The 19,742-nt window shown below is 42.3% G+C and overlaps 1 protein-coding gene across 2 annotated transcripts in view; it reads right to left on the bottom strand.

Moving 5' to 3' along the window:
- Positions 1-19,742, bottom strand: part of LOC309560272 (uncharacterized protein) — a 182,978-nt gene that overhangs the window by 77,366 nt on the left and 85,870 nt on the right. Inside the window, exons 10-13 of one of the 2 annotated variants that reach the window (XM_082263857.1) lie at positions 17,961-18,197; positions 10,768-10,878; positions 7,598-7,708; positions 2,693-2,803 (exon numbers count right to left, since the gene is read on the bottom strand). In XM_082263857.1, the coding sequence (XP_082119983.1) occupies positions 2,693-2,803; positions 7,598-7,708; positions 10,768-10,878; positions 17,961-18,197 (570 nt within the window). The remainder of the gene's footprint in view (positions 1-2,692; positions 2,804-7,597; positions 7,709-10,767; positions 10,879-17,960; positions 18,198-19,742) is intronic. The other variant, XM_082263858.1, reaches the window with a different exon arrangement.

The raw sequence follows: 19,742 nt of genomic DNA, 5'->3' as shown, positions 1-19,742 counted from the left end.
TAGAGAACCTTAGTGAACAAACAGCAGCATTAATGCCATGGAACACACCAAACAGGTCAGGAAAACAGTTTTGGAGAAATTTAAAGTAGGGTTAGGTTATACAAAAATATCCCAAGCTTTGAACATCTCACAGAGCACTGTTCAATCCATAATCCGAAAATGGAAAGAGTATGGCACAACTGCAAACCTACCAAGACATGGCCGTCCACCTAAACTGACCGGCCGGGCAAGGAAAGCATTAATCAGAGAAGCAACCAAGAGGCCCATGGTAACTCTGGAGGAGCTGCAGAGATCCACACCTCAGGTGGGAGAATCTGTCCATGGGACAACTATTAGTCGTGCACTCCACAAATCTGGCCTTTATGGAAGAGTGGCAAGAAGAAAGTCATTGTTGAAAGAAAGTCATATCAAGTCCCGTTTGCAGTTTGCAAGAAGCCATGTGGGGGACACAGCAAACATGTGGAAGAAGGTGCTCTGCTCAGATGAGACCAAAATCAAACTTTTTGGCCTAAAAGCAAAACGCGTGTGGGGGGGAAAACTAACACTGCACATTACCCTGAACACACCATCCCCACTGTGAAACATGGTGGTGGGAGCATCATATTGTGGGGATGCTTTTCATGAGCAGGGAGAGGGAAGCTGGTCAGAGTTGATGGGAAGATGGATGGAGCCAAATACAGGGAAATCTTAGAAGAAAACCTGTTAAGAGTCTGCAAAAGACTTGAGACTGGGGCGGAGGTTCACCTTCCAGCAGGACAATGACCCTAAACATACAGCCAGAGCTACAAAGGAATGGTTTAGATCAAAGCATATTCATGTGTTAGAATGGCCCAGTCAAAGTCCAGACCTTAACCACTTTAGCCCCAGCCCTATTTCGGACACTTTTTGTTCACAAGTTAAAACCAGTATTTTTTCCTAGAAAACTACTTAGAACCCCCAAACATTATATATATTTTTTTAGCAAAGACTCTGGAGAATAAAATGTCGGTCATTGCAAAATTTTTTGTCACGCGGTATTTGCGCAGCGGTCTTTAAAACGCCATTTTTTTGGAAAAAATTTGAAAAATCACATTTCACTGCATTTAAAAAATACTAAACAGTAAAGTTAGCCCATTTTTTTTGTATATTGTGAAAGATGATGTCACGCCGAGTAAATAGATACCAAACATGTTACGGTTTAAAATTGCGCCCCCCCGTGGGATGGCGACAAACTACGGTCAATAGAGATCTCAATCTGCGACGCTTTAAATTTATTTAACGGTTACCAGTTTAGAGTTAGAGTGTAGCTCTTTTTTTTTAATTATTGCCCACGCTCTGGCGATCGCGGCGATACCTCACATGGTTTGAACAGCGATTTCATTTGCGGCTCGACTTGCGTATACGTTTTTTTTTGTGCGCGAGCTAACGGTGACGGGGACGGCTAAATTTTTTTTTTTTTTTTTTCCTATTTATTTTTTCTTTTTTTTTAAACTTTATTACAGGTTTTTAAAAAAAAAAAAAATCTGATCACTTTTATTGCTGTCACAAGCAATGTAAACATCCCTGGTGACAGCAATATGTCGTGACAGGTACACTTTATGGAGGGATCGAGGGTCTAAAAGACCCTAGACCCCTCCACTACACTTCCCTGTATGCAAAACGCCGAAAACGGCATTTTTGCATACAGCCGTTTTTCAAATCTGCCGCCTTTTGCAGCACAGTAACCCGGACGTGACGTCATGGACGCCGCCTCCGGGTTACGTCATCGGAGACCCGATCGATGCCGTTTCCGGCATTCATCGGGACTCCATCCAGCCGGCGGACGTGCCGGCTGGGTGCTCGGGGCTCCTGGTGGGACGGTAGCCCCGAGCAAAGCCGCGGAAGGCGGCGGGAGGGGGGGGACGTCCCCTCCCGCCCCCCCGGGTAACGATCGAGCGGCTCCCGAGCCGCATCGATCGTTACCGACGGAAAGCCGACCGTCGGCTTCAAACAACGGTACCGGGATGATGCCTCTAGCTAGAGGCATCATCCCGGTATAACCACTCAAAGTCAGCCGACGTAGAGGTTACGTGACTGGTAGTAAAGTGGATAATCCAGTTGAGAATCTGTGGCAAGTTCACAGACGCTCACCATCCAATATGACAGAGCTTGAGCTATTTTGCAAAGAATGGGCACAAATTTCACTCCCCAGATGTGCAAATCTGGTAGAGACATCCCCAAAAAGACTTGCAGCTGTAATTGCAGGGAAAGGTGGTTTCTACAAGGTATTGACTCAGGGGGCTGAATACAAATGCACGCCACACTTTTCACATATTTATTTGTAAAAAAATTTGAAAACCATTTATCCTTTTCCTTCCACTTCAGAATTATGCTCCACTTTGTGTTTGTCTATCACATCAAATACAATTACATTTTTGGTTGTAACATGACAAAATGTGGAAAATTTCAAAGGGTATGAATACTTTTTCAAGGCAGTGTATATATTATTTAAGTGTTAGTATATGTACATTTGTTTTTACACTTGCACTTTTTTTATGAAATAGTCATTTGCTGTTTTCGAGATTTAAAAGGACAGTGCACCAATTTTTTCTCTCTCAATAAAAAGGACTAGCAATAAAAAGGACTAGCAATAAAAAGGTCTACAGTAAATTTATTCCACAGTTATGGAATCCAGTCAAGATACAAAATATACATTAATATTTCCTTGTGTTACCTGAATACCCAGGGTCACAAAAACACTGGAATGAATTCACCAGGTCAATGCAATGTCCATGAATGCATGGATCACTGCTGCACTCATTAATATTCGTGTCACATGTGGCACCTGTGGAAACAACAGAACGTAATATTGTTACCATTTATGTGTTTAATAAAATTAAAGAAAGATATCTAATCTTATACTATTAACATTACTGGTCAGAAAAGAAAACCTATGGGAAGAAAATATATTCATATCTTTTCCATTTGTTTTTTTGCTGTCAGTTATTTTATTTTTTGTGAATCCCCCCCTCCCCTTCCCCACAAAATAATAGGGCTAACAAAGGACAGGTTCAAGATAGCTATGATTAACCACTAACCAGGATTTGCCCCCTTCCTGACCAGGCTTTGTTTTGCGATTCGGCACTGCGTTACTCTTACGGACAATTGTACCCAAATAAAATTGATGTCCTTTTTTTCCCATAAAAAGAGCGTTCTTTTGGTGGTATTTGATCACCTGTGTGATTTTTATTTTTTTGCGCTATAAACCAAAAGATTTTGCAAAATTTTGAAAAAAAAAACAATATTTTTCACTTTCTGCTATATGACATTCTCAAAAAAAAAAAAAAAAAAAAAATGTAAAAATCAAAATGTTTTAACATTTTAGGCCAATTTGTTTTCTGCTACATATTTTTGGTTAAAAAAATCACAATAAGTGTATTATGATTGGTTTGCGCAAAAGTTATCACATCTACTAACTACGGGAAAGATTTCTGTCATTTTTATTGTTTTTGTTTTTTTTTTACTAGTAATGGCGGCGATCTGCGATTTTTTGCAGGACTGCGACATTGCGGCGGACAGATCAGACCCCTAACTGACATCTCTGACACTTTTGGGGGGACCAGTGACATTACTACAATAAGCAGTGCTAAAAATATGCACTGTTACTGTAATAATGCCATTGGCAGGGAAGGGGTTAACCCTGTGGGTGATCAAGGGGTTAAGTGTGAGCCTAGGGGTGTGATTCTAACTGTGGGGGGGCGTGGATTCTGAAATGACCATAGAGACATGTGATCCTATATAGAAGGATCACATGGGCTCTATGATCATTCCAGGGAGAAGAATGGTCAGCGGTGTTTACAACAGCTGACCGTTCTTCTCTCTCAGCAGGGAACGATTGCGGGTGTCAGGCAGCAATCTGAGCCACCTGACCCATGCATTGGCTTCCCCGCTGCCAAGTGGGGGGGGGAGCGCCTCACCACCTAGCTTCCCGCGCGCGACCGACGTAGGTCTACGTCGGTTTGCGCAGGAGAGCCACCCTGCTGCAGTAAAAAGGCGGCGGTGGTCGGGAAGCGGTTAAGCACTGTTAGTAGTGTGAAGCGCGTCAGCTGTCTTTGATCAGTACCTCTGTATGCTGTGGTATTTTATCCTCTTTTCAATAAATATTTGCAATGGAGTGCAGCTGTCCAGACACTTTTTGCTCTACAGGTTCAAGATAGTATAGACAAGCTTCCATCACCATCAAGAGCCATATACCCTCCCTTTTAGATTGTAAGCTCTAACGAGCAGGACCCTCTAATTCCTCATGTATTGAATTGTATTGCAACTGCACTGTTTCCCCTCATGTTCTAAAGCACTGTGCAAACTGTATGTGAGTGTTTTACCGTTTACAATAAATGTTTGCCTTTACATACTTCACCATGGCGGCTATTATTTTTTCATGATCATTGCTGGATTTTGGATTTTCCGGGCTCTCTATGTTGCGGTGTCTACTATCTTGCTGGTCTGAAGTGGAGTTGCCAAGGGTCCTGGTTGAGCTGATTGGATATATATCTCTCATGAGCCATATATGCCTTAATACAGCCTTTATTTGGTAAGCGCAATAGCGTGATTTTTGCACCTCAACACGGTGGAAGGAATAATTACTTATTTAGCGGTGGAGGATTCTGTCTCTGTGCACCGATCTATACACCTTTGGACTTTTTATTTCTTTTTGGACTCTGTGTTTAATTCAATTTATTTACATTTTGGAGCCATTTATATCTGTTGTTTGCACGTTTATTTGATTATTCATTAGCTTTACATCTCATTTGCTATATACTATTTGCAAGAATATTTTTTGCACGATTATTCATTAGTCTGATAGCTCATTTGCTATTTTTTGGGGTATTTTTTTTTTGTTTTTTGTTTTATCACATGTATCATATAGCGCAACTTTATTTTTATTATTTGTTACTTTGGTGTTTCCCACTGTAGCTGCAGCTTTAATTTAATTGAATTCAATTTTTCACACTTATTGAATTTTTTTGTGTTTAGCGCGGTTTTTATTATAAAGTACTCACGACCTGTGTAGGCTTTCCTGGGACAAGACCCCTCTCTCCCTCCGCAGGCTTTCGGCACACCGGATCCCCTCAGCTCAACTCAGCACTCTCTGGACACTCCGGCGACACCCCGAGGCATCCTCTTCCTCAGACAGGAGGAGAGACAGCCGCACTCTCCTTTCTGGGACTCTGCTCCCGCCAAAGACACCGTGCAACGCACTTCCCCCCAAACTTATACCCAATCCCAGAATCCTTTGCAGCATAATCTGCCTTCTGGGGTAGTTACAAGCTGGGATGTGTCCCCTGATTGGGCTTCCCACACTGTCCTATGAGAATCCGCTCACAGGAGCCAATGGTGATTCTTCTCCCCTCAGTGGGCACATCTGGAAGTCCTGACACCCTAACTAAGTAAACCACAGCCCTGCTGTTAAGCAGACAGGGTCCACTATACATTTACCTAGCACCTACCTGTAGGGTGCTACATGTATAATATTAATATATATTGTATAAAATTAATATTAATAATATAAAGCCCATTGCATCCTTAAAAACCACCAAAACAACCTTATTTTGGCATTCCCCATTGGCTCCAATGCATTTTGCCAAATTGATGGCATTTCACCAAAATCGTTAGATTTTCATGTAAATTCCAGGTAAATGAAAAGTTACAATTTTGCTCATCCCCATTCTTAAAATGGACCTTTACACATTGGACATCATTGCACTCTTTCTCTCCTCTGTAATGTAAAATTTAGAAATATTTTTTTTTCTTTGTTTACCTTTTTAATTTTTTTCAGTTCTCCAGCCCCCTGGCTGCCATTCTCATCTAGGTGAGTACAAATTATAGAATTGGGCTGGGTTAATAATTCCTTCCAATTACTGTCCCTTGTAACTCAGCTAATCAGAAGCAAAGCTATGCACTGTATTGTAAGTTGGCCCTTATTTCTGGTACTTGCAAAGCTTTGTGATGAGAGAAATGGGGACTTGCTGTGAAGCCATAGTAGTGATAAACTCAGACCCCTTCCCTAATCAAGAATAATATTTCAGCAGTGGGATGTTTCAACATCCATACATCCATGGGCACCTTGTGACATAAAAAGCCTACAGGCTTGGTAATGACCATAGTCAACCAAAGAAACATAGGTAAGTGATGGCAGAAAAAGACAGTAGCCTATCGAGCCATTTTTTTTTTTCATTAACTTTATTGTATAGATCTATGTTTGTCCCAAGCATGTCTGAAGCCATTTTCTGTTGACTGTCTCACTACCTCTGCTGGTAGTTAACCGGTTGCCGACCGTCGCAAGTACATATACTGCGGCGGTCAGCCCCGGCCAGGCAAAGTGATGTACCGGTACGTCACTAGCCTGGGAGCCAATAGCGGGCGAGCGCGCGCCGCAGGAGGCGGGCTCCCGCCTCGGCTCGTTCACAGACACCTCCATGAGTGTGACCGGTGGACCCGATGTCTGCCGGTCACTCGCGATCGTCCCCTGTGAATGGAGAAAGGCAGGGGGCTAATGTAAACAAAGCCGCCTATCATTCTCCGCTGTGTAAAAGCACAGATCTAACGGTCCTGCTATGTAGGACCGTTGATCTGTGCTGTTACACACACAGCCACATCCCTGCACAGTAAGAAGCACGCCCCTAGGGACACACATAGTCACTGCATCTCTAATAAAGTTAACCCCTTCCCTGCCAGTGTCATTTTTACAGTAACAGTGCATATGTATAGCACTGATTACTGTAGTAATGTCACTGGTAACCCCAAAAGTGTAAAAAATGTCAGTCAAGGGTCCGATCTGTACGCCGCAATGTCGCAGTCCCTCAAAAAAAAAATTGCAGATCGCCGCCATTAATCGTTAAAAAAAAAAAAACAAAAATGACAAAAATATTTCCCTTAGATAGTAAACGCAATAACTTTTGCGCAAACCAATCAAAATACGCTTATTGTTATTTTTTTTACCAAACATAGGTAGCAGAAAACAAATTGGCCAAAAATTTAAAAAAAATTTGATTTTTAAATTTTTTTGGGGGGAATTTCATCTAAAAAAATTTGAAAAATATTGTTATTTTTGCAAAATTGTCGCTCTTTTTTTGATTCTAGCGCATGATCAAAAAATCACACAGGTGATCAAATACCACCAAAAGAAAGCTCTATTTGTGGGAAAAAAAGGACGTCAAAATCGTTTAGGTACAGCATCGCACGACCACGCAATTGTCCGTTAAAGTCACGCAGTGCCGAATCGCAAAATACCCCCTGGTCAGAAAGGGGGTAAAATCTTCCGGGGCTTAAGTGGTTAATTCCAATCAGTAAAATAATACTTTCTAAGATTAGTTTTGAACTTTCCTCCACTCAGTTTGAGGTCATGTCCCCGTATTTTTGATTTTGGTTTCATATTGAAAGAAAACTTCCCCCCTGAACCTTATTCGCCCCCTTGATGTATTTGAAGATTTCAATCATATCTCCCCCTTTCCCTATAGAAACATCCAACAAAGTAAATGCCAATAACGGAGCAGCGGAATAGTGTCCTCCAGTGAGTTCATTCCCACTGGTACGAAACCCATTAAAAATAGAACATATACATTGCTATTTTTCATGTTACCTGAATATCCAGGATCACAAAGACATTGGAATGAATTCACCAGGTCAATGCAATGTCCATTAATGCAGGGGTCAATGCTACATTCATTAATATTGGTGTCACACGTGGTACCTGTGGAAACAACAGAATTTATTTTTGTTAAAATTTACATAATTCATAAAATAGAAGGTGGTATAATTTTATACAATCCAACATTACTGGTCAAGAGGAAAACACAACAAAGGCGTTGAGACAGCTGACATGTTACTTTAACAATGGCAAAGAAAAGTTCTTTCAGACCTCATGAATAACAATCTACAGTTAAGTTAAACTTTATATTTACAGGTAAACAGATTCTATCATTTAAGATACAAAATAAATAACACAATACTATGGGATCTCCAACATCCAGAAAGTTTATTGGTTCATAAAATCATACAGCAGTCATTTCAAAGGTGCCTTAATGAGTTTTTCATATCCATAAATACTTATAAGGCTACTATTACTACACCTGCCACCAGATAAGCCCTTCCTGCCCACAATCTGTATATTAACATTCCGTATATTACCATGACTCATGCCAAGGACACATCAAAATAATTATCCACAATGACAGCTAGAAGCCAATACTTTGATCAGCTGCTGACTCCCAATCCCAGCTGTCAATGACAGTCCCACTAATGATCAGGAACCGACCAGGCTAGGGGTTCCTGATCATAGTGATTATATTTTTTATATTATACAGGAATTATGTAGCGCCAACAGTTTGCGCAGCGCTTTACAGTGTGGGGGAAGACAATACAGTTACAATACAATTCAATACAGGAGGAATCAGAGGGCCCTGCTCGTTAGAGCTTACAATCTAGTATGGTGGATATACTGACAAAAGTGAAAGCCTTCACCCTGCAGATAAACACCCTCAGATACAGTTTCACTATTACCAACAATATAATTTTTTGAAAATGGGAATAAAATATGAGGAAGGACGTGATCATGTTAGCCCATAACGGTCATATCATGGAATACCTTTGACATGTTTGTATAATTTTTATTTTCTTTATGTGCAGCAATCCTCTTTTTTCTATATATTGCCCTTGGGAAGGCCCGATTGTTCCCCACACCTGATTTGGATATAGATATATATATATATATATACATATGTAGCACCCTACAGGTAGGTGCTAGGTAAATGCATAGTGGGCCTGTCTGCCTAACAGCAGGGCCATGTTTCTTTTTGCTAGGTAGGTTGTCATGGTTTCAAAGTGTGTCTCTTGTGAGGGTAGCCTCCCTACTGGCTCTACTAGAGGCTTCTGATAGGGCAGTGGAGGAAACCCAATCAGGGGGCACATCCAAGCTTGTAACTACCCCAGAAGGCAGATTATGCTGCAAGGGATTCTGGAAGTGGGTAGAAGTTTGGGGGAAGCGCGTGACGCGGTGTCCTTGGTGGGAGCAGAGTCGCAGGAGGGAGAGAACGGCTGTCTCTCCTCCTGTCTGAGGAAGAGGATGTCTCGGGGTGTCGCCTGAGAATCCAGAGAGTGCTGAGTTGAGCTGAGGGAATCCGGTGTGCCGAGAACCAGCGGAGAGAGAGAGGGGTCCCGTCCCAGGAAAGCCTACACAGGTCGTGAGTACTGAGGCTTGCCCCTGGGAGTCTGCCTGAAGAGTTAGAGGAGACCACTCCGAAGGAGGTTCTAGGTTTCAGTGCCAGCTAACTGAAAGAGGGTACCTAGGTTGAAGACCCTGAAGTAATAGAGGGGGTACATAGTCAGATGACCCTGAAGAGCTAAAAGTGTAAAGGGGTCGTCTACAGTTTGGGCCCTGAATGGTGCAGAGCACCAGTTAAGAGTTGCCGCTATACAGTAATTCACAGCAAGCTACCTCCGGCCAGTGCCAGGCTGGAGAGAGTGGTCAGAGACTTTGCATTGCAGTGGTATCAGTAGTTCTATGCTCCACAGTCCTGAGTCTTCTGGACCTAGAGTCGAGGATTCAGCACTTCAAGTAATAGTGTGTTCTAAGCGTCAGTGAGCCCTGGCTAGCGTCGGCTGGCGTCAAGGCAGCGTTAACAGACATTTTCTGGATAAAGTCCCAAATTGTATCTAGTTAAGTCTAAAGGACTATCCCACTCATTCCCTTCTCCCACCCCCTTTTTCTACAATAAAACCACAAAACAAAGATGCCGGAGTTGTCAATGTCTCAGTTCTCACACCCAGGGCCGCAGCTCACATGGGCTGGAGAGGTAACCGGTAACAATGGCAGACCCACATCAGGCCACAGGCCTGGAAAATCTGCTACACATATATAGTATCTCACAAAAGTGAGTACATCCCTCACATTTTTGTAAATATTTTATTATAACTTATTGTGACAACAAAATCCTATTGAGCATCTGTGGGGCATCCTCAAATGGAAGGTGGAGGAGCGCAAGGTCTCTAACATCCACCAGCTCAGTGATCTCATCATGGAGGAGTGGAAGAGGACTCCAGTGGCAACCTGTGAAGCTCTAGCGAACTCAATGCCCAAAAGGGTTAAGGCAGTGCTGGAAAATAATGGTGGCCACACAAAATATTGATACTTTGGACCCAATTTGGACACTTTAACTTAGGGGTGTACTCACTTTTGTTGCCAGTGGTTTAGACATTAATGGCTGTGTGTTGAGTTATTTTGAGAGGACAGCAAATTTACACTGTTATACAAACTGTACACTCACTACTTTACATTGTAGCAAAGTGTCATTTCTTCAGTGTTGTCACATGAAAAGATATAATAAAATATTTACAAAAATATGAGGGGTGTACTCACTTTTGTGAGATACTGTATATCCTAAAATATTTACACAAGTTATTTAGGTGTGCAATTTTTCACTGAGTTATTTTTAGGTTAACGGACGCATTGCTGAGTTTGCAAACTTTGGCCTTGGCATCTAGGCACCAAAGACCTCTGGTCACGAATAGGTTAAAAAGAAGAACACCACAAATCCAAGCCAATCATCAAATCTAGTACCAGGTCAGGTGCTTCAAATCACACAAAAAAGCAGACATGTCAATTAACATTCATACATCCCCAAAAATATATGATTGACACATGATTAAGTTATATATGAGTTATAATGTTGTTTATCAGTTACATATGTAACAACATACTATATAATATATAGCTGTATATGCATAAATTGCTATTTTTACGGATAAAGTTACCTGAATAGCCAGGATCACAAAGACACTGGAATGAATTCACCAGGTCAATGCAATGTCCATGAATGCATGGATCACTGCTGCACTCATTGATATTCGTGTCACATGTGGCACCTGTGGAAACAATGGAACATGATATTGTAGGTTAATAATTTAGACCAGGGCACACTTGTATAAAGTACTCAAAACCCATACTTGAGTAAAAGTACAAGCGCTCGATCAAAAAGTGACTTGAGTAGAAGTGGAAGTGCTCTATCAAAAAGTGACTTGAGTAGAAGTACTAAAGTATTCAACATTTTTTGTACTTAAGTATTGCAAGTAGTTTTTTTTTAAATTTTTCTACTCAAGTACTGAAAGTAAAAGTACAAGTACTGTGTTATGTAGTTATTAAAGAAAGAAGTCAAAAGTTTGAACATGATATTGTTTTTTATTATTTCAAATGATTAACCTAAAGGACAATCACAATTCCTTTGGCTGTAACTTTTTGTAAACAAAAACAGATAAAGTATGTCCCTCCCTTTCCCCTTTAAAGCATCCCTCCTTCTCTTCCCTGCACGTTTTTTTTCCCCCACAGCTTATTGGTGCGCAAAATCATATATAAAACAATGTGATATACAACAATATATTCCAATAATGAAATAAAGGAAGAGTGTATGAAATCAAAGTCAATAAAAAGTCCATATATATATAATGCCATAATACCATATATACAGTATGTGACAAAACAAGAATAATATATTTTCAAAGGTGTAGGAATCAAACAGGTGCTATTCCAAATAATAGGTGCAGACTCCCACCACCTTGTGGATTTCCCCCTTACCCGGCGGATGAAGGTAAGTGCAAAATATTATCCCAATAGACTCTTCCAGTGAAACAAAACTGCAAAACCTGTGCTCTCAACTTCCAATGAAAAAAGCAAAATCAGCCTCTTACCAGAAAAAAGGTCTATGTACGCTTGTGACTCTCCTTGGTTGGGGGAGGTTCTCTTTCCCCTTAACAGCAGATATGTAGACCATTTTATTTATACATACAGTAGCATTTATTTTCGTATGCGCTGATTTACACATGACATTATACACATTTATTTGAACTTCATAAAACCTGCCATCTACTGTTCTGGCAGTGGTAATTTTTATAAAAGTAACGAGTAACTATGCAGCACAAAAAAAAAATATCGGAGTAGAAGTATTGAAATCATCGAAAAATTGTAGTGAAGTAAAAGTGGAAGTAGAAGAAAAAAATTCGACTCCAGGAAAGTACAGATACCGCCTTTCGGTACTTAAGTACAGTAGTGAAGTAGTTCTACTTAGTTACTATACATCTCTGGACCAGGGCTATTCAACCAGAGTTCCATAGAACCCTAGGGTTCCTCTAGAGCTTGCTAGGGGTTCTTTGAGCAATTTCTGCCTCTCAGATAAGTTCCCACTGACACCATTAATCTTTTAGCTAGGGTGGAATTCATCGCAATGACCACAAGTGTAAGGAACATTCTTCCCATTGACCATCACACTACTGTGTCATGAGTTGTAGATATAGTAATTTTTAGTAGGGGTTCCCTGAGACCGGAAAGTTATTTCAAGGGTTCCTCTGTGTTGAACATATATATAGTAAACTAACTTGGTTGTCTTCACAACTGCTAAGAAAATTATTCTAGAATCCATCAATTTCAGTCTAATTTTAAAGCCTTAGCTAAACACATTCCAGGTGCATTCAAAGAAAAACATTAAAGCTTGTTTTCCTTATAAGGCAATAACAGCCTGAGTAGAAATGCCTGTTCTCTGCCAGCAACTGCGGAGTGGAACCCTTGCTCTTTTTGCAGAAGCAGTGGTCTCTCTGCAGAGCTCCAGCATCCCCACCTACTGAATCAGAACTATAGCTCTGCAAGGATCATACTCAGCAGCTGCTGGCAAGACACAGGTTTTTCTACTCAGGCTGTGGTTGCTTTAGACTGAATAGGAATGGCAAGACATTGAACACTTTTTGTTTTGATGCACTGTCATGAACTTGCAATAGCGTTTGGCAGCTTACCTGTTCCTTCATGTCTGCATTAGAGGATTTCTGGTTCCTTTTTATCATCTCTCCTTCCTGTTCGGCCCCACCCCAGGCCATCACAGGAAGTCTATATTAACCAGTGCACTGCAGGTCTGCTTTGCTGTTCAACAGTGTTCGTTCCTGTCTGCCGTGTGCTTGATCTACCTTTCAGTGTACCGACTTTGGCTTGTCTCTGACTACTCCAATTTGCCTGTGACCCTGACCTTTGGCCTGTCCCTTGGTTTCCCTCGTCTGCCTGTTGTCCCGACCTCGGCTTACCCATCACTATCCCTTGTGTCCTGAGTTCGCCTCTCTCCCTACGGAGTGTGACCTGGGGGACCCCAGGGGCCGCGACCTGGGCCCCGCTGCAGCCAAGTCCATCCTCACCACTAGAGGCTCTGGTGAACACTTGCTGGGTCTTAGACTCCGCGCCCTATGGAATCTTGGGTTCACATTTCTGTCCATCCGCAGCAGTCAGCTACTGGGTTCACTGCCTTGCAGTGCACCCCTGCCTCCAACAGGGTGCAGTTGTCACCTGGCCACAGGTGACATACCATGCACTTAGAATGTATTTAGCTGGTATAGGGCTCATACAGTTTTGCCTGTACAGCATAAAAACCTGGCTTTTTTAGGTACAACGAACAGTCTGTTCCAGGCAGTACTCGCGTTCATGAATGTATATGTTCGGGGTGGGGGGTGCTGGTCAGGCTTTATAGAGGCCACATACATGTGATTAAAAAGCAGATTCTTATTTAACCACTTCAATACCGAGTCATTGTAAAATGACGTCGGCAACATGGCTTTAGCGATCCGGGCCGCCGTCATATGACGGCGCCCGGATCTCCCCGCTACTGCGCGCCCCCGGGGCACGGGCAGCGCGGCGATCGGGGGTGAGGCTCGTCCCTCGGACTGAGCCCAACCCCGATCAAGGTAAACAGCCAATAAAATTGGCTGTTTACCACGTGATTGGCTGTGTCAATCACAGCCGATCACATGAGCGGCTCCAGCGCGAGCCGCTCGTTCCTTTCTTAATGCGCGCCCCCCGGGGGCGCGCAGCGCGGCGATCTGGGACGAGGCTCGTCCCTCGGACAGAGCCCATCCCCGATCTAGGTAAAGAGCCAATGAAATTGGCTCTTTACCACGTGACCGGCTGTGTCCAATCACAGCCGGTCACAAATGTCATCAGAGAACACGGTAACTAGCTGTCACCGTGTTCTCCTCCTCACACACTGATCCTGTGTGAGGAGGAGATTGTGGTAACAGCTAGTTACCAAGTACAGTGCACCCCAACCACACTCATTGCCCCCCCAATAAAAAGCACCTGTCACTAGCCCATCAAAGTACCCGAGTACCTGTCACCAGCCCATCAGGTACTCTGATGACAGGTACTCGGGTACTCTGATGGGCTGATGACAGGTACTCTGATGGGCTGGTGACAGGTACTCGGGTACTCTGATGATGGGTACTCGGGTACTCTGATGACAGGTACTCGGGTACTCTGATGACAGGTACTCGGGTACTCTGATGACAGGTACTTGGGTACTCGGGTACTCTGATGACGGGTACTCGGGTACTCTGATGACGGGTACTCGGGTACTCTGTCACCTACCCATCAGAGTACCCAAGTACCTGTCACCTACCCATCAGAGTACCCGAGAACCTTCCACCTGCTCATCAGAGTACCTGACACCTGAAGTACCCGAGTACTTGCCACCTGCTCATCAGTACCCATCACTACTCATCAGTACTCATCAGTACCCTTCAGTACCTATCACCTATCAGTATCAGTACTGATCATCCGTACCCATCAGTACAGTATCAGTATCACCTATCAGTATCAGTACTACTCATCAGTACCTATAACCTGCCTGTCACCTGCCCATAAGAGTACCCGAGTACCTGTCACCTGCCTATCGGAGTACTCGAGTACCTGCCCCTTGCTCATCAGTACCAGAGTACCTGTCACCTGCCCAGCAAAGTACCCGAGTACCTGTCACCCTTCATACAGCCACCATGTCTAAGTCCAAAAAGGTTTATATACGTCCTCCGTTTAAACCTAAATACCGGTGTTATGGCAGCAGATAGCTGCCATAACCCTGGTATTTTATTAAACGGTGGACGGTTGGCTTTCCGATAAGGGTGGTCCCAGTGGCGGATTCGCCGCGGGATCACCCTTCCGGGGTGGCGGAAGAGGTGCCCCCCCCCCTCCCGCCGCATTCTGGTCCTTTTCCCCGCTTACCGGACCCGCCGGCAGCGGGGAAAAGATCCGGTCCCAGATCCTCACAGACAGGATGTCGAGTGAGGACAAGCTTGCCCTCACTCGACTCTATGGTCTTGGAGGACCGGAGCTACGGCAAACGTCGTTGCCTAGCAACCAGTTTAAAGGTCCCTTTTTTTTCATTTTATTTAATTTTTTTTTAATTTTTTTTTTAATTTTTTTTCTATCTTTTAGTGTACTTGTGAGATCTGAGGACTTTTTGACCCCAGATCTCACAAAAAAGAGGTCCTGTCGTGCCTTTTTCTATTACAAGTAATGTTTACATTTCTTGTAATAGAAATAAAAATGATCAATTTTTAAAAAAAAAAAAAAAAACTGTGTAAAAATAAAAAATAATAAATAAAATAAATAGTAAAAAAAAAAAAAAAATTAAAGTGCCCTGTCCCCGCGAGCTCGCGCACAGAAGCGAACTTATAGGGAAACCCCGCCCACATATGTAAACAGTGTTCAAACTACACATGTGAGGTATCGTCGCGATCATTAGAGCAAGAGCAATAATTTGAGCCCTAGACATCCTCTGTAACTCTAAGATAGCAACCTGTAGAAATTTTTAAAGTTTCGCCTATGGGGATTTTTAAGTACCAAAGTTTGTCACCATTCTGTGAGCGTGCGCAATTTTGAAGCATGACATGTTGGGTATCTATTTACTCGGCGTAACATTATCTTTCACATTATGGAAAACAATTGGGCTAACTTTACTGGTTTCTTATTTTTTAATTAAAAAAAGTGAATTTTTTCCCAAAAAATTGGGTTTGGAAGACCGCTGCGCAAATACGGTGTGATAAAAAATATTGCAATAATCTCCATTTTATTCTCTAGGGTCTCTGCTAAAAAAAAATATATAATGTTTTGGGGTTCTAGGTAGTTTTCTAGCAAAAACAACTGATTTTAGCTTGTAAACACCAAATGTCAAAAATAGGCCTAGGCAAGTGGCTAGGATGCATGATAATGCTCCTTGGATGTTTGGCCCCTCTATATGGCTAGGCTGTGAAAAAGTCTCACACATGTGGTATTGCCATACTCAGGAGGAGTGGCAGAATGTATTTTGGGGTGTCATTTTTGCTATGTACATGCTATGTGTTAGGAATATCCTATAAATTGACAACTTTGTGTAAAAAAAAAAAAAGTTTTTATTTTTTTCCCACATTTTCCAAAAACTTGTGGAAAAAAATGACATGTTCAAAGGACCCATAATGCCTCATAGAATATACGTTAGAGTGTTTGCTTTCCAAAATGGGGTCATTTTGTGGACTTTTCCATTGTATTGGTGCTCTAGGGCCTTGAAAAGTGTGATAGGTAGTAAGAAAGTTTTATGTGTATTTATGCTCCTAAAACGCCTTATGGTGCTACTTGGACGTGGAGTCTCTTTTTGTGGCCAGGCTGTGTAAAAGTCTCACACATGTGGTATCACCATATTCAGAAGGAGTAGCAGAATGAATTTTGGGGTGTCATTTTTGCTGTGTACATGCTATGTGTTAGAAATAGCTTATAAATTGACAACGTTTTGGGAAAAAAAAGAAAAAAAAAATTTTCTTCATTTTCCCAAGAATTGTGGGAAAAAAATATAACTTCAAAAAACTCACCATGCCTCTTACTAAATACCTCGGACTGTCTACTTTACAAAAAGGGGTAATTTGGGGGGTATTTGTACTGTCCTGACATTTCAGGGCCTCAAGAAAGGAGATAGGCAGTCAGTACATCTGGTGTGATCAATTTTCAGTAATTGGTACCATAGCTTCTAGACTCAATAACTTTCACACAGACTAAATAATATACACTAATTTGGGTTAATTTTACCAGAGATATGTAGCAGTATAAATTTTGGCCCAAATGTATGAAGAAGAATTAATTTTTTGCAAAATTTTATAATAGAAACTAAAAAAAAGTGTTTTTTTTTGCAAAATTTTTGCTCTTTTTTTGCTTATATCACAAAAAAAAAGCCCCAGTTGTGATCAAATACCACCAAAAGAAAGCTCTATTTGTGTGATAAAAAATGATAAAAATTTTGTTTGGTTACAGTGTAGCATGACTGAGCAATTCTCATTCAAAGTGTGAGAGTGCTGAAAGCTGAAAATTGGTCTGGGCAGGAAGGGGGTCTAACTGCTCTGTATGGAAGCGGTAAATTCTAAGCAGTTGTGTTAGTGCTAGGGATGCTGGAATGCCTTGGCAATTTTATTATAAATATGAACTAACCCTTTAAAGTGTATTTCTAGTGGGAAGGATTAGGACCACTGACAGATTTTTATTGCTGTCTGGGTCCACATTGGATTCACCTTCTCCATTTGTCCTGGTGCCCCTTATTATTGGTGCAGAAATTGATAGGAAATCCAACATTTTACAGCACTCACCTGAACAGCAAGTGATGGGAAATCTTTCAGAGATTCTTCCTGTTCCTGTGATAACTGTTGTGCCGCCTCGAAAGGAAGTGAAAGAAAGTCTCCCAGATGGAACACAGACAGCAAGAAAAAAAAACTGAGAATGTTTTAAGCCCCAGTCTACAAAAAATACACTTTAATACGGGTAGTGATCAGTAGGCCAATTCAGCCACTGTCAGTATTTATTGACACAAAGGTCTTCCTTACGACTTCTAAAAGAAGTTTCAGTTCTCCACAGATCCTTTAAAAAGCTGGAATTGTCTGAGACCTTGGCAAAAGATCCATGGAAAACTCAAAACATCACTACCCTACACAAGTGGGCAAGGTTTTGTCATTTGGTGATCAAGGAACTGGGTTTTGCAGCTCAACCAGTTGAGGGCCATTGGCTGTCCATGGTTTCCTCTTTTGTCAAGTAGATAGAAGGTGTGGAGAATTCTTCTTAGTGAAAAATATAATAAAGCATTGCCAGAAGTATAGGTATGATAGACCTAGAGAGACGGGGATTCAGTTACCTGTGATACCATGCTCACACAAACACTTGAAGCCATTGAGTTGGTCTAGGCAGGTAGCACCATTATGGCATGGTTGACTGATACACTCGTCAATGTCTTTCTCACAGAGCAGGCCTGTGAATCCACTTAAGCATTCACAGGTAAAGTAACCAGGGTGGTCTACACAGACGCCAGAATGATGACAGGGCGAGCTGGAACATTCATCCACATCGGTTTCACATCTTTGGCCCTGAAAACCTGAGCAGGAGACAAGTAATAGATGCTATTAGCGAGAAGTTGTACAGATGTATGTCATGCATTGATTATAAGATATGGGGCAAAAAAAATAAAGCTGATATCTATAGCTACCAACTACCAACCTTCTTCTTTTTGTTGAAGAGGGGTATCTCTAGGGACTCCATTCACGCCTGAGTACTCTGAAGTGAGTTTCCCAAAGCCCCCAACATCAAAATTTCCATTATAATCAGTGTTGACCATTCACACTTACATGTTGTGTGGCCTGAAGCTTGTCGCTTGAAGCTCGAAAAAGTAGATAAGCTTTTTTGGGGCAGAGTCATACCTTTATAGTAACTAGCATTCCATTGGCTAAAACAAAAAAACTCTCAAGCCTGAAAACGCCTAAAAAGTGCATGTACAAACACAAAAAAGCTCCAAAGTCAACTGAAAATCCTCACACTTGTATGGAAACGCTCATACACATGAGCAAGCACAGAACCACTAAGGCCCTTACTGGTACGGGTGCAAAAACAACAAGAGAAGTGCCTCTAAGTGTTGACTGTAACATAGTTTAACCACCTACTGCCCGCCCACCGTCAAATGACGGCGGATCGGTGCAGCTGTTGTTCTGGGACGCTGTCATATGATGGAGCACCAGAACGGCCTCTCTTGCGCACCCTTGGGGGCGCGCAGTGTGTCGATCGTGGTCGCGCCTTGTTGCTCTTTACCCATGTGATCTGCTGTGTCCAATCACAGCTGGTCACATGTAAATGAGGAAGTGCCGTTTATCAGCTCTTCCTCAAAGGGGAGACTAGGATAGGTAATCTGGGCACTGATCATCAGTGCCCTGATTACAGAAAAGTGAAAAACAGTGCCAATCAGTGTCCACCATCAGTGCCCACAGTGCCCCCCATCAGTGCCCACAATCAGTGCACATAGTGCTGCCAGTCAGTGCCCATTAGTGTCTGCTCATCTGTGTTGCCCATCAGTGTCCATCAGTGCCACCCATCAGTGCCCATTAGTGCCGCCTGTCGGTGCTCATCAGTGCCGCCAGTCAGTGCCCATCAGTGCCACCCATCAGTGCTGCATCTCAGTGCCCATCAGTGCCACCTGTCAGTGCACATCAGTGCCACCTTTCAGTGACCATTAGTGGGGCATATTGGTACTTCCTCATTAGTGCCACCTCATCAGTGTCCATAAGTGCCACCTCATAAGTGCCCATAAGTGCCACCTCATCAGTGCCCATCAGTGCAGCCTATCAGTGTCCATCAGTGCCGCCTCATCAGTGCACATCAGCGAAGGAGAAAAATTATTTATTTTCAAAATTTAATTTTACAGAAAATAAGAAAAACTTATTTTTTTTTTCAAAATTATCTGTCTTGTTTTTTTTTTTTTTGTAAGAAATAAAAAACCCAGCGGTGATTAAATACCACCAAAAGAAAGCTCTGTTTGTGTGAAAAAAAATGATAAACATTTTTATATGGGTACAGTGTAGCAAAATGTGACAGCGCTGAAAGCTGAAAATTGGCCTGGGCAGGAAGGGGTGAAGGTGCACTGTATTGAAGT

Source organism: Pelophylax lessonae (genome assembly GCF_965119305.1).
Source record: "Pelophylax lessonae genome assembly, chromosome: 7".
Taxonomy (NCBI): Eukaryota; Metazoa; Chordata; class Amphibia; order Anura; family Ranidae; genus Pelophylax; species Pelophylax lessonae.
The sequence above is the reverse complement of the archived record's forward strand: the minus strand, read 5'-3'. Positions and strand labels throughout refer to the sequence as shown.